This window comes from Euprymna scolopes, chromosome 25 (assembly GCF_053919585.1).
Source record: "Euprymna scolopes isolate OS-2025 chromosome 25, ASM5391958v1, whole genome shotgun sequence".
Lineage (NCBI taxonomy): Eukaryota > Metazoa > Mollusca > Cephalopoda > Sepiida > Sepiolidae > Euprymna > Euprymna scolopes.
In genome coordinates this window covers 90,370,747-90,386,949 of record NC_136506.1, presented here as the reverse complement: position 1 = coordinate 90,386,949, position 16,203 = coordinate 90,370,747, and the positions used below count along the sequence as shown (strand labels likewise).

The 16,203-nt window shown below is 36.0% G+C and overlaps 1 protein-coding gene across 1 annotated transcript in view; it reads right to left on the bottom strand.

The window, feature by feature from the left end:
• LOC145247500 (uncharacterized) overlaps nucleotides 1-16,203 on the bottom strand; it is a 32,851-nt gene that overhangs the window by 900 nt on the left and 15,748 nt on the right. Inside the window, exons 2-4 of the mRNA XM_080109312.1 lie at nucleotides 15,814-15,920; nucleotides 11,678-11,973; nucleotides 5,425-5,535 (exon numbers count right to left, since the gene is read on the bottom strand). Of these exons, the coding sequence (XP_079965438.1) occupies nucleotides 5,425-5,535; nucleotides 11,678-11,973; nucleotides 15,814-15,831 (425 nt within the window). The 5' untranslated portion in view covers nucleotides 15,832-15,920. The remainder of the gene's footprint in view (nucleotides 1-5,424; nucleotides 5,536-11,677; nucleotides 11,974-15,813; nucleotides 15,921-16,203) is intronic.

The following is a 16,203-nucleotide window of genomic DNA, read 5'->3' as shown; positions in this document are numbered from 1 at the left end:
TGAAAATTTTTTTCAGAGATCTTCAGTCCAAAAGGATACGTACAATATAACCTTTTTTCGATATTTTTATTTTTTAATGTCTTGATTAAACTGTACAAGTACCCAAAATATTTTAATTATCAACACGACAAAAATGCATGAAAAGTAAATATGTATTAACTTTTATTAAAATACACAGTACTTGAATTTAATTATTATAAACAATTGACGGGTTTAAGTGTTTACATGGAATAGGGAAAACTTTTTCGCCATACTGCTATTCACTGTCGAATAGCAATAATAAACCGGAAGTTTATAATTAAAAAAAAAATATACACGGTGTTCCAAAAGTCTTGGCCACATTTCAACTGCTCATATCTGCTTAACTATGAATAGTAGTAAGATGAAATGGGTACCATTTTAAAGCATTTTAAAACTAATTTAAAGTTAAGTTTTTTGGTAAAGCTATTGATTTTTAAAAAAATTGCTTTTCAGATCCAGTAATGGCGTTCACTCAACCAGAAAACGCATTTTGTGTGCGTGAATTTAAAAAAACTGAATCATGGACACTTGTTCAACGTGCATTTTGCAAAAAATTCAGAAAACAGCCACCAGAAAGGAAGTCCATAGTGAAATGACATGGTAAATTCATGACAGATGGGTGCTTATGCTCAGCTAACAGAACGGGACGCTCCTCAACTAGAAAAGGTCATGGATATGACCTTAAACTATATCCAATGGTGAAGCCCCAACTTGTGGACTTTGGGGAGTGTGGAGCTACCCTTTAATTGCCATTGCTCGCAGATTCATTCTGACCCACAGTGGTAGTACCTGTTAGGGTCCAAACTATGGGTTGAATAGAAACCGACTTGAAAACAAAAATATATTCTATTAAAAATTTTTTCTTAAAAATAACAGGATTTGGCATTAAATAACCTGAAAAGGGTTGATATACCGTAAAACAAAAACAACCAACCAATCAACTTGAAAAGATGTGGTTGAACAAGTTCGAACTGCCTTGCAGCTGGGACACATTTAGCAAGAATTTGACTATCGGTTTGATGTGTGGTGTGTGACTAATGGTGCTCATGTTGAACATCTTTGAATATCCATGAAAAATTTGAGATTAAAAACTTTCTGAATATACCAGATGCGTTTTTATCTCCTTAATAGTTCTTGAGATATTCAATGCCAAAATGTGGCCAAGGCTTTTGGAGCACCCTGTACTATGTGGACGAACAACAGAAAACCCCAAAATAATTTTATACCTGTATAAAGGAAGAAATTTGCCAGAAATATGATCAGCTAATGTTATTGCATTTATTAAAATAATTGTACTTGAAAACTTATAAAACCATTTATATATGATTCTAGATTATATATGTAAGTACATAATGCAAGGCTGTAAAGGAAAAAAATTGTGAATATATTGGACTCTTAGCAAAGAGAAGTATTTGTAGCTCGATGTTATTTGTTTTTATGTATATTTTTAGCGCTAGCGAGTGCCCTACTGATATAAGAATAAAAAACATATGCAGAGAATTATGAGAGGCGTTCCGAAAGTAATGCCTCCTATTTTTTTTTACCTCTCTGAATGGATCAGAGGGAATCGCAAATTGTATTGTTATGATAACTCAACCTATGCATTATTACCTGAAAGTTTCATCTCTATTGCAGATATTGACGGTGTGAGACTAAGAAAGCAACCCCCATCATAGACGTGCACCAGAAGCAGAAGTACATCATTGAATTCCTGGCAAAAGTGCATTCTGAATGGTGGTAACCATATATAAAAATAAATTCTGGAACACTAAAGGTCGCCCGTTTTAAGTGTACCACTTCCATCTTCGTAGCTCTTCAACTTTTTGAGTTAAAAGAAATAGTAGGCTTTACTTCTTGAACGACCCTTGTATACATAAAAATATTTCCTTTTTTTTTTTTTAAATTTTCTTCCTTTGAAGATTGTAACGCTGGGTATGGGGCAGCCAAACCAGCTGCCAACATTGCCTTGCTTTTTATTGAAACCAGCCGAGAGCTCTTTTTATTATCCTCGTTGTTCCCTTAAGTGCAATTGTTCTTTTACACTTGATTCATCAGGAATATTAGTTAGGTAGGACTTCAGGTTCTTCTTCATAAGCCCTGTAGCACCTATAATAACTGGTATGATTGATATCTCTCTAAGATTCCAGTTTCTTTTCATAGCATACATGAGACCTTGATATTTAGTCTGTTTCTCCCTTTTGAGCTCTGTTCAGACCCCCATCATTAGGGACACTCACTTCAACCAAGGTTACTACTCTCTCTGACTTAAAACATATCAGTATGGGCTGAAACAATTATAGGCTTGATTAATAAATAAACTGAACCTTTTTGTTTTTTTTAGATAGGCATAAAAATAAATGCCTGTTCCCAATGAAACGGTACAATATGAACAGTATACACATGGTATATATTTTGATGATAGACTTGTTCAAGAGTTTTAAACGATTCTTTGGTTCTAACATGTGTTTATTTGAACTACTTGTAGTTGTTATATTTACCGGGCTTCGGACGATGTCACCTCCGTACAGGGTGGAGCGATAAATATGTCGCCCTAAAGAAAACAACACTACAGCTTTATTTTAAAACTTTTAGTGAAAAAATCAATTCAGGAAACTTGATTATATAGTAGAGCTGACATCTATTCAATGTAGCAGCCTTCAGCCTCAATCACTGCCTTGATACAGGTTTGGAACATGGAGCATGTCTTTTCTACAAGCGCCGGCTGGAGTTCGGCGAATACTCGACATATATCAGTGATCAGGCTGGCTTTGGTGTTGTTGGAGGTCATGTTGGTGATGTTTTCGACGTACGACCAAAGCGAAGTAGCTCAGTGGGTTCAGGTCGAGGGAAGAGGGAAACCAGTCACAGAAAGGTACAAAGTCGTAGCACTCCTTCTGAATCCAAGCCTGGATCTTTTTGGACTTGTGAACCATCTTTTCTAGAGTGAACATTTTACCGTTCCATCCTATAATTTCAGAGAATTATAAGTCTTTCCAACAAAAAAGTCTCATTTCGTGTCTAGCAAATTAGAGTTTTATTCAAAATACAAAGGTCCTTCAATAAGTTTCCAGACTTTTTATACAGACATTTAAAATTGTCATATACTGTTGAAAATTCAGTATGTTATTGCTATACATCTTATGAGATGACTGACCAATTTTTATGATTCAAATGAACAGCTACAGCAGGATTTGAAATACACCCTAATAAAGCCTGATTGTCACAACTGGTGAATTTCAAAAATGCAATCTGCACGTAAAGACGTTCTAGAAGAAGGATACATGGAAAAAATGCCACAGAAACGTATGGAATGCTTCAGCCTGCTTTTCGACCATCTTGCATTAGCTGAGCATCAGTTTTTGAGTGGCATAAGAGATTCAAGGAAAGCAGGAAGTCTGTGAAGGATGATGAGGTGAGGGAGGAGTAAAGAAGTCAGAATACCAGAATTGATTGGCCAAATAAAGAATTTCATGGATAAAGACCGTCGTGCATGAATAGAGATAATAAGTGCACAGTTTGATGTCAGTGTGGGAATTGTACACATAATTATTCATGAGGAACTGACGATGCAGAGGATTTGCGCAAAGTTTGTCCCAAACATGCTCAGAAAACTCCATCCTTGTCACAGACTATTTAACCAAGATGAGAATCAAGACAGTTCCTCATCCTCCCTAAAGTCCAAACCTTGCTCTGTGAATTTTGGTTATTCCCTAAGCTCGAGGAAAACATTAGAGACTGTCGTTGTGAGACAACTGAGGATATGAAAGAGGCTGTGGCAAAGGTGATTGACACACTCACACAAGAGGTGTTCCATGGGGCCTTTTAGAAATTGCTGGAACGGTACAACAAGTGCATTGCAGCCGGAGGAGATTACTTTGAAGGGAACTAGAGTTTCATATGTGTACTATCAATAAAAGTGCCGGTATAAAAAAAGTCTGGAGACTTATTGAAGTTACCTCGCGACTGAATATGATCCCTGGTGTGATGCAACATTGATATACCCTTATAATTGAGGAAGTAACTGGGGTGAACCAATCGTTTCACCTGTCTTTGTGACAATAGATGTGTATATGAATATGTCTGTACCTGTAGCGGCATTTACCTGGGATGGGTTGAACCAGCCCCAGTGGTGTAAACGCATCTCATGTCAAAGCCATCTATCCCTGTTGGTCGGTAGCAGAGTCGACGGCATCATTCAGCCATTCATGGTTCCAGTGATGGACACCAAAAACGCAACGACCCGACATGATCTCCATATCTGCTTTTACTGTCACAAACTAAGTCTTGGTGTGACTTTACTTTCTTCGTTCTTTAGTGAAATGTTGTACATTTTCTCAGAAAATATTGGAAAATTATCATTTACATCATTCACTGAAATGTGAACATTTAATGAGTTTTAGACACAACTTGTATAATATAAGAATTTTTTGCTTTCTCTGTCTAATTTTTCCTCTAGTTTTATGGCTATAATTGATCTTCCTTCAACACCAGGATGGCGCCATTAATTAACGGACAAACTCATTCCCTGGCCTGCGCAACACGTAACCGAACCACCAGAGTTTCCTTGTCAGCAGAGTTTCCCCCAGGCCAAGAATGTTACATCTAACACATATGGCCGAGTTAGAGATTCGAGGCAGTTTGCAAAGAGAGGCGAATGTGCAGGATACAGCGAAGGCAGTAGTGATCGAATACTTCAAGTTTATAAAGATCCTCTCTGCGCACTGACCAGGTCTCACATCCATAGAGAAGAATTTTTCTAACAATGGCCTCATAAATCCGCAGCTTCGTGGTATGTTTTATCTCCTGACGAGACCACAATCGTTTTTGAAGATGGACGTAGGCTGCTCTGATACACATGATGATTTTATCTTTCATTTGTCTAGTGGCTGTAAAATTGGCACCAAGGTATTTGATGTTTTCGACCTCCTCCACAGCTTGACCATCAAGGGTTACAGTCACTCGGTCAGGTTGGGGGATGTTACCAGAGAGGATTTTCTGTCTTAGAAGCATTGATTCTCATTCCAACCATTTTGACCATGCGACTCCTCTCGTCGAGTGTGTGCTAGCCCTCTATGTAAGACTTCCCAAGAATTGCAAAGTTGTCAGCAAAGTCGAGATCGGTGATGGAACAGTCGTGACCTACTCTGACACCGGTGAAGCCCATAAAGCCCTTCTTCTCTAGGATCCAGTCGATGATGTAGTTGAACAGGCTATGAATATATCAAGAACCCAGCATAGTTTGATTACTTGCGACTCTACAGATGTTGAAACAATTTCAATTATGATCAAACAATCAAAATCGACAAGGGGAATAACTCAAATATTTTAATTGAAGAATGTGAAAACAGTAGTTCCCCTTACAATTAACTTACAATTAATTATGAATTTGCAACCAATACTTACGGTAGACATCTTCCGGTAGGAATCAACTGCCGGAATAATGAACATCTAACAATCACACGTTCCTGTCCATGGATGTTTGTCCGAACTGGTAAATTATCGAACTGGAATTCCCTGAAATTAGTGAACAACAATAAATAATCAATATCAAATATATCTTTCTATATATAAAGTTAGATATTTTTTGTATATTTGTATGTAGAGCATTCAATTAATTAATCGATGATTTTGAATATTTTTAAGAGGCTGTTGAGCGTAAGGGGCTGTTAGGTGTAATGTGAGCTATATTTAATTTAATTTTATGCAATGGGGGACAAAACAGTTTTTTTTTTTAAATTGAGATAACTCAGATTTTTGTGATGTTTTAATAGATATTTTTTGTATATTTGTATGTACAGCATTCAATTAATTAATCGATGATTTTGAATATTTTTAAGAGGCTGTTGAGCGTAAGGGGCTGTTAGGTGTAATGTGAGCTATATTTAATTAGGCATCAATTATTAAATATTCTCCAGATTTTAATTACTTTAAATTATTTTAAAATTATTTAATAATTTCTTGAAATTAGTAAGAATGAATAAGCAATATCAAATATATTTCTCTATATATAAAGTAACATATGTTTATATATTTGCATGTTCAGCTGCTATATATTGGGAGCCTATGTCCGTAAGTAGAAATTATGTAAACTCGTATGAATTCCAGTGAGGATTATACAAGTACGTACCAAGATACCCTGACAGCAAATGAAAATAGACCCAACAGCGGCTGGTGAGATTTAAACAGAGGGTAAAGGGTTGGTTACCTAGACAAAACATGCTAGAAATGAAGGTGTCGAATAATCTATCTATATGTCTATAAAAGTGAGTATGTGTGTGTGCATGTGTGCATGTGTGCGTGAGGACACTTCTGAACCTATATACTCAACGAATTTTTGAATTACTGACTTGAAATTTAGTATATAGGATATTCAGACGCATGAAAAACTTTTTAATCCATTTTCATCCAGAAAAAAAGGGCTGATAAGGGATTAAAATTGAAAATTGTTACGTGCGAGTCATTGGAATTTTATGTTTGCGGTTTCATGAATACGCATGCGTGAATAATTCACATTACAGATTACTTATGTTAAGAATAAGTAGTTTGAAAACATTTTTTAAAAGAACGTGTCAAGCTGGTCTAATGGCTAGCGTACTTGACTCATTACCTTTACGTTTTGCACATGTCTCAGTTTCTTTACCATTTTTTTTTACTTCATTTTTTAATCTATAAAAGTGAGAATGTATGTGTGTGTTTGATGCCACTTCTCAACCCATATACTCAATAAATCTTGATCTACAGACATAAAATTTGGCATATATATCTATATAGAGTATTCAGACACGTGGAAAACTTTATAATCGGTTTTCATCCGGAAAAAGGGCTGCTAATTGAAAAATTGGTACTTGGGTTCATCGGATTTTTTTGTAAACTGTTTCACGAGGTTTGAGAACAAATGATTACTTGACTACTCTTTAGGTTTTGGTTTCAATCTCAGCTCAAGTATCTTTTTATTTACTCACAAGAAGTGAACTATTTAGAAAAAAAAAACATAATACTTGCAATACTCAGTTTCTTTCCGTTTTTTTTTTAATATTTATTTTTTTAAGGAATTTGACATTATGTTTAATACTGGGCAACGCCGGGTACAACTTCTAGTATTACATTGAAATGCCATCACGTGTTTGAGGGATAGAACCATGTGTCTAGTCAGTGGGATTCAGGAAGCGAGAGAGATGACATGCATTTGACAATGTAGAAAAAATCTAAGAAGATGTTGCCTTGAGACTTTGCCTGTATGTTAACCCATCTAGATAAGAAAGAAAGAAACAGGCATTGTCTCCATATGTTAACTACACATGCATCAATATATATATATATATATAAATATATATATATATATATATATATATATATATATATATATATATATATATATATATATACTAGCAAAAGTACCCGTCGTTGACTGGGTTCAAAAACAGCGTACAGAAAATGAACTCTGATTTATGAAAGTATGACAGGTTATGAAAAGGAAGGGTTGTAATGAGGTAGCTTCGAATTTGGGGGTATCAAAACCAAAGCAAAATATCGTGAAAGTAAAAATAAAATAGATAAACCCCATAATTTATTATACCATACCTGTTCACACTGAAACATTTATCACAATATTCTGTGGATCTATATTAAAAAACCTTGTTAAACTTTGTGACATATTTCCATTCTATGGAGGTCAGGCGCGAACGAACACCCCATAATTTTATTATACCATATTTCTTCAAACAGAAACATGATTATCAAAGTATACTTATGCAGATAGATATGAAAAAGTCTTTATTAAAGTTTGTGCCTATTTCCATTCTATGGAGGCCAGGCGCGAACGCAGACCCCACAATTTTATTACACCATCCCTATTTAAGTTAAAGCATACTTATCAAAGTATTCTTATGTACATCTATATCAAAAACACTTGTAAACGTTTTTTTTTAATTTTTAAATTTTTTATTTCCATACTTTGTGGACCAGGCGTGAATGCAGACCCCACAATTTTAATGAACCACTGTTCTGCCAGATCAAACATACCCATTCCTGTGTCTCGATACATCTTCTATCATTATATGTGATCAGTGCCACACACACACACACACACACACACACACACACACACACACACATTCAGCTTTATATTATATATATATATATAAAGAGAGAGAGAGAGAGAGAGAGAGAGAGAGAGAGAGAGAGAGAGAGAGAGAGTGGATAGAGATTGTACTATATGAATATTGGTGAGGGTTACATAGTACATGTCAGGATAACCTGGCATCAACAGAGATAGTTCTGGCTACAGGTTACGTCATTGAAGTGGGGGTTGGTATAAGGTTGGCCCCCCTTGATGAAATGCACTAGAAATACAGATGTCAAGATGTAGGAGGTGATCACTACATGCCTTCCAGGAGAAAAAAAACAAAAGGATTTTTAAAAGTCAGTTCGATTCATGAAGCAGGACAGACAAGATGTGTCAGACAATGTAGAAAAATAAGTGAATTTTTGTCGTCACCTTAAGACTAAGAAAAACAAGTTCAGAAGTAATTAAAATTAGATGTTGGTCTCTCCTACAATCAATCTTTCTCTAAATAAAACCTTTGAAATCCAGTGTGTTTTCTGTTTCCATGCTGGAGTAGATCCGTTTTTAGTTAAACATAAACTGAACAACCACACATGGAAAAGCAACGATCAAAGTAATTAGAAGTAGATGTTGGCCTCTCCTCCCATAAAAATCTTTCTCTAAATAAAACCTTACATACTAGAAATGCTGGTTTCAAAATGACATCACGTGTTCTGATGACAGAACAAAATTTCTACGGTTAGAATCGGAAAGATTGATTGTAGGAGGAGAGACTAACATCTGATTTTAATTATTTCTGAACTTGTTTTTCTAACCTAGCTGTGAGATGAGCAGAGTCTCAAGGCAACATCCACATAGATTCTTTCTACACTGTCAGAGTCTACCACAGCATTTTGAGTTGTTTCAAACGCACTTTGTACATATTAGTTCAGTGCCTAGGAAGATGGTATGCACCTCCAGATTGAAACTGTTCATTGCTTACATTGAGTATGCCAACATCTCAGAGAGGGGAGGATTTCATTTAAAAAATTTTTTTTATTACATTTTAACCCCAAACAAGGCACGTTGCCACTTTGATGTAAGGGGATACTATCAGGGACATAGGCTACAGGGGTACTATGTAGGGAGTTGGGTAGCAAGATGTCTGTTCACGTTACACTTGAACTTCTACATGTCAGTACAGTTGGGGAATCAGTAACCCGGAAGGGAATTCCAAAGTCTAGCGGTTCTGGGGAAGAAACTGGGGAATTCCAAAGTCTAGCGGTTCTGGGAAAGAAGACTCTCTTACATCTAGGAATCTCTACTGTGAAGGGGTGGGATTTAGCTGCTTGTCAGGTTTGTTGGAGGTATTTACGTCGAGGGGGTACAAGTGTCTACAGTTCGTCAGAGCATTCACCATTAAAATACTTGTAGAACAGGCAGAGGGATGCAACGTTTCGTCGATGGGACAGAGACTGAAGCTTAGATGCCAGTTCAGGGCCTATCAGATTGGCGACTCTCTTTTGAACCTTGTCTAGGAGCGAGAGACTAGTAGCAGATTCACCGGCCCAAATGTGACAACAATACTCCATACATGGGTGAATGGTGGCCTTATACAGGTACAGGATACTTTCAGGTGTCAGCAGTTTTCTAGCACGGTAGAGAGAGCCTACCTTTTTCGCAGTGGCCTTGGCAATGTTTTCAATATAATTGTTCGAACTCATGTTTCCTGTGAACGTTAGGCCAAGCAGTTTGAAAGATGTACTCTCAGACAGGGAGTCATTGGCTATTGCTATTGGTGGCAGAGAAGGTTTCTTGTAATTATTGAAGGAAACGAGTTTAGTCTTGGCAGCACTGAATGTGACCATCCATTTATGTCCCCATTCCAGTACAGATTGGAGGTCATCCTCTGGTGTTTTTGCCATTTCTTTAGATATGTGTTCGTTTGTTTTCCTGCCATGCCTGTTATAGAGTGTAGTGTCATCAGCATATATACCCATCTCAGAGGCAGTTTTGTCGGGGAGGTCATTAATAAATATTAGGAACAATAGAGGTCCAAGGATAGACTCCTCAGGCACTCCCGCATTTATATCACACTGTTTAGACGTACGACCATCGAGGACAACCTGGATTTTTCTCTTATCTAAGAAGGATTTAATTATGTTAAGTATTCTTCCAGTGATACCGTATGATTTGATTTCCCTGAGAAGACCTTCATGCCATACCCTGTCAAAAGCCTTAGATATATCTAGAGCTACCGCTCTACCCTCCCCTACTTTGTCCACTTTTTCCCAAACACTACGGATAATAATCAAAGTAAGTTTATGAAATGCAAAAAATCTCAATGGTAGTTTAACTATTGAACTTCATAATTTTTCTAGTTTGAAGACAATCATAGTATCATTACCCTTTTAAACTAACTAAAATTAACAATAAGTAGTTTTTAATCATCTACATCATAATTCAGGTTCTAAAGGGTTAATTTGTGATAGGTGTGCCACGAAAATAAAATAAAAACTCAATAGTGTGCCGCCATGTAGAAAAGGTTGGGAACCACTGGTTTAATGTTTTAAAACAGCATTCACGCCTAAAGAAAATTAATAGATAGTTTTAACTTTTTTGCTGCAACTACACTATAGTGGTAAAATTCGAAGTTTTTTAATATTGAATTTCAAGGGAAACCCATGGTTCATACTTAATTGTCATGTTACAGTAATAAGAACATCCAAAAATTACGAAAAACGATAAGGTAGAAAAAAATTATTAAAGAAAAAACATTTTTGACGAAAATTAGTGAAAATAATGTTTGGCTAAAAAAAAAAAAAACACACTGGAGAATTCCAAGGGGAGATAAATAGGGTGCAAGTATTGCCAATCTTAAAAAAATAAATCATAAATATGAGTTACTTCCCTTGTTATTATGTCACGTGCTCCCCAAAATATGGTGACGGTTTAAAGATCGAAAACTCATGTTTTTTTGTTTTTTGTTTTTAAATAATGCGGTAATATTTAAGTAGTTCTGACATGCCAATTAAGTAGGTGTCATTGGTTTTAGATGTAATTGACACAAAAAGTAAGTACTATTGCCTTTTCTTTAAATCGACTTTTTCGTTTTTCTAAATTTCGCTGTAGTTGTATCAATTTTTTTTTTTTGAGAGTTGTTAGGCGTACAGGATTGTAATGCGAGCCATATTTAGTTTAATTTAATGATGCAAAAGAAGTAATAGTGTGTGGAACCCATTTCATTAAAATTGAGAGAGAGAGAGAGAGAGAGAGAGTAAGAGTTGAAGGAAGGAGGAAAGAAAGAGAGAGAGAGAGAGAGTAAGAGTGTGAGGAAGGAGGAAAGAAAGAGAGAGAGAGTAAGAGTGTGAGGAAGGAGGAAAGAAAGAGAGAGAGAGAGAAAGAGTGGGAGGAAGGAGGAAAGAAAGAGAGAAAGAGATTAAGAGTGGGAGGAAGGAGGAAAGAAAGAGAGAGAGAGTAAGAGTGTGAGGAAGGAGGAAAGAAAGAGAGAGAGAGAGCGAGAGCAGGAGGAGGAGAGAGAGAGCAGCAACAAGAGGAAGGAGGAGAGAGAGAGAAAACTGTAAGGAAAAACAAATACTGAGAAGTACTTACGTTGGGCAACAGGTATCACTATCGGTATTATATGTAGTCCGCGTGGCGTGAATACGTTTATGAGGATAATTCAAGGTAAATTTTTGTTCCAACTGATGTGGCTTTTTAGTCACTGGTACGAACAGGTTTGGGTAAAACCTCAGCACTTTCCTCATGTTCACTTTAACACACGTTTTATTTTGACAAAATGTGGTAAACAATGAAGATTCTCGATACTTTTTAGTCGCTGAATTAGGCGTGCTTATGTCGTGGATGATTGCCAATGCAAGTGTTGCAAGTAATGCGCAGCCAATAACCTGTGTTGGATTATAAAAAAAAAATACATAGCAAATAATATTACTGGATAAGAGACACATGTTATAACATAAATCCATAGTAAATATTAGATTTGTTGCCTGAGGTGCCTTTACTGGGGAATGCTGATGGGGATGCTCAGGCAATTTATGTTAGGCCAGAGTGCCCCTCCTTTTTTTTTTTTTTGCTAGGCCAGAGTGCCCCGTCCTTTATGGGTGCTGTCTGGACATCCTCAGTTTCTGACCTTGTGTCACATCTTGCTGAGGTGGGCAGCAGATAAATATCTACAATGCGAGATTATAGGCATCAGTTGAATTGAAAGAAATTCTGGTTAAGAGACGAGATAGCAGACACAGTGACAATATGTAATTTAATAATTTTCTTTTATTTTCTACTTAAATCCATCAATCGGGTGTTATACAATGTCCAAGTTTTTTTTTTTTTTTAATATTTCGAACTAATACCTCCCTTTCAAAGTAATATTATTCAAAAATTAATAAGAGGCGCATTCAATAAGTTTCTAGACTCTTTGTACGGGCATTTAAAATTATTATAAACTCTTGAAAATTTAGTATGTTATTGCTATACATCTTATAAAATGACTGACCAATTTGTATGATTTCAGGTTCAAATGAACAGCTACAGCAGGAATTGGAATACATCCTACTAAACCCTGATTGTCACAACTGGTGAATTTCAAAAATGCAATCTGCACGTGAGGACACCTTAGAAGAATAATATGCAATAAAATTATGTTTAAAATTTGAAAAAAATGCCACAGAAACGTATGGAATGCTTCAGACTGCTTTTGGATCATCTCACATTAATCGAGTATCAGGTTTTGAGTGATATAAGATATTCAAGGAAGGGAGTGAATCTGTGAGAGATAATGAGAGGTGTGGGAGGAGTAAGGAAGTCAGAACACGAGAGTTGATTAGACAAATAAGGAGTTTCATGGATAAGGACCGTCGTGTGTCTATAGGGACAATAAGTGCACAATCTGATGTCAGTGTGGGAACTGTACACACAATTATTCGCGAGGAACAAAAGATGCAGAAGATTTGCACAAAGTTTTTCGTGAGGGTGTTCAGAGAAGATAACAGACTATTTGACCAAGATGGCCATCAAGACAGTTTCTTTCCCTCCCTATAGTCCAGACCTTGCTCCCTGTAACTTTTGGTTATTCCCTAAGCTCAAGGAAAATCTTAGAAGCTGCAGTTATAAGACAATTGAGGAGATGAAAGAGGCTGTGACGAGGGTCATTGACATGTTCACACCAGAGGACTTCCATGGGACCTTCCAGAAGTTATTGGAACGGTACAACAAGTGCATTGCAGCCGGAGGAGATTACTTCGAAGGGTGACTAAAGTTCCATGTGTTTACTATCAATAAAAGTGTCCATACGAAAAAAGTCTGAAATGTTATTGAAGGCACCTTGTACCACTTTTATGCTGCTACTTTTCGTCAATATCCCTCAGAGCAGTTGATTTGGAAGTTAACATGGGTTCGGTTGTGAATTGGAGTGTGAAATGGCTGGTTACGTTTAGTCATGTTTAGACTCAGCTCGTGTCTTTCAATCGTAGGTGTGTCTCTTCTTTTACCCGAGATTCGCATTGATGGTCATGCTCTTAAGAAATCGACTTAACCTTTTTTTTTTCTAATCCAAAATTCTTTTTTTATCGAAGTTCATATATATTTGATCCACTTCTTTTTTTGTACCGCTTGTAAAGTCTGTTTTCTTCATCGCTCCAAACAAATTCTCACACATGAAGCTATTTTCTATCTCTACAACTTGGCCTTTTTGGTCAAGATCAAAGTGTAATATCTGTTTCGGCAGATACTGCAAGCAAAGACCATATGTGGGGGCAACCCCACATATAAGACCTTGGTCAATGTAGGGGAAACCGTTCATACCAATTGTCACTATCCAGCTCCCCTACTCCCCGGGGAGTTGGTCCCCATTTCCCCTTCACTCCTCACTTTAAAAATCGGCCTTGTGCCTAATTTTCTCAGTGGGGGAGCAAATAAATACCTCAAAGTGTAGTATCTGTTCTTCAGATGCTGCACTTCCATTTCTTGTTCTCTTTCGGTGGAGGACCAGTCCTTCACGACTGAGACAATTTTTTATTTTTGTACCTTTTCTCCACGTTAAAAAACGACCCTGGTGTCTAACTCTGTCCCGTGGGGAGGCATAGTAAATAGGTACAACGCTGTTATCGAACATCGGATGAAGTACTGCTGTCATAATTTGGGCTTATTTGAGGGTTCTTGGTAAGGTTCAGAAACCTATCTGTAATTTGATTGGCGGCAACCTTTCTTCTTATACACCTATCATACGTGATATTGCGATTCTTGAGCTTTTTTTAAAAATAAATTCTCTTATGGCATGTGTTTTCAGAATTGTCCGATCTATTCTCAGCTTCCGTTGTTCCAGTTCATGCTACTTGTTGGTCTAGTGGTTTCTATTGATTCATTGTTTTGGTATATCACTGTAACATAGCTTCCTATCCCATTTACACACACACACACACACACACACACACACACACACACACACACACACACACACACACACACACACACACACACACACATGCATATATATACATACATATATATATATACACACATATATATATACGCATATATACACATATATATACATATATATACACATATATATCGATACACATATGTATATATATACGCATATATATTGGCATGTATATATGCATACATATACGCATATATTTACACACACATATATAAACATATATATATACACACACACATATATACACACATATATACACACATATATGCATACACATATCCATACATGTACACACATATACATATATACATACACACATATACACACATATGTACATATATACATATACATAATTATCAAAACATGTTCAATTACAAGCAGAGCATAATCGTAGTGTATTTATTTATGAAAATATTAGCTACATATGTGCATACACATTTCTGCTGTAATTCCTTTAGAAAAATAGCGTCTTTAGGCCAGATTTTATTCCTATGAAATTAGCTTTTTCAAATTTAAAATCTTGTTACATAAGAAAAATCTGTCCTGAGCATTCTTCTTTTCTAAAGCAGTTGCAACAGAAACATGTATGCACATATGTAGCCAATAATGTTTTCACAAATAGATAAACTATATATGTAGTTTTCGGGTTTGTATTACTGTACACATAGATTCGAAAAAGTTGTCAAAAAACAAATATATAACAAATAAATGTTATCAAAGGTAAGATAAGTTACTTTTCTACCTAACTGGATATATTTTTTGTGTTTTTATTCAATGTAACATGTTTATTCAGCTCGAAAAACATGCAGTGTTTACTGATGTATTGGAAAATTCAAAATGGCGCCCGACTGTCTCTTTAACACGGTAAGTTTGGGAAAAGATGTTATAAATAATAAACTAGACAAAATACTATTAAAAAACAACCGAATATATGTCAACTTATGTCACGGTAACATATATTGAGCGAATTTCTAACAGTATTTTGTCTAGTTTATTATTTATAATACCTTTTCCCAAACTTTCCCTCTCCGAGAGAGAGTCGGCCGCCATTTTGAATTTTCCAATATATCGGTAAACACTGCATGTTTTTCGAGCTGAATAAACATGTTACACTGAATAAAAACACAAAAAATATATCCAGTTAGGTAGAAAAGTAACTTATCTTGCCTTTGATAACATTTATTTGTCATATATTTGTTTTTTGACAACTTTTTCGAATCTGTGTGTACAGTAATACAAACCCGTAGTTTTCATATCCGATTTGGAAATGTGATGCATAATCACTTACTGTTGACTTGACGCACATATTTGACCGTACGGTTTCTTGGTGTAGCGAACTTGTTTCCACTGCGAGCTATTCACCAGTTGTATTCTGTACAATATACGATAGTCGCCCTGAAAGAGGAGGATAAAAGAAACAGTAATGAGGAATAAAAAAACAAAGCAAAAAAATAAATTTTTACTGGTGAATGACAAAAAACAAAACAACAAAAAACAACAAAAACAAAAAAATCAACCATTATTATGTTCTGTAGCAGGTGTGCGTATCAGGTTAACACAGTTCTTGCGGTTTTTATCTTTTAAATTCAGATGAAAATATCTCGGCTCAAACAAAAATTTATTCATCGAAATAAGCACCATCAGATCTAACACACTTTTGCCAACGCAAAACGAGTGT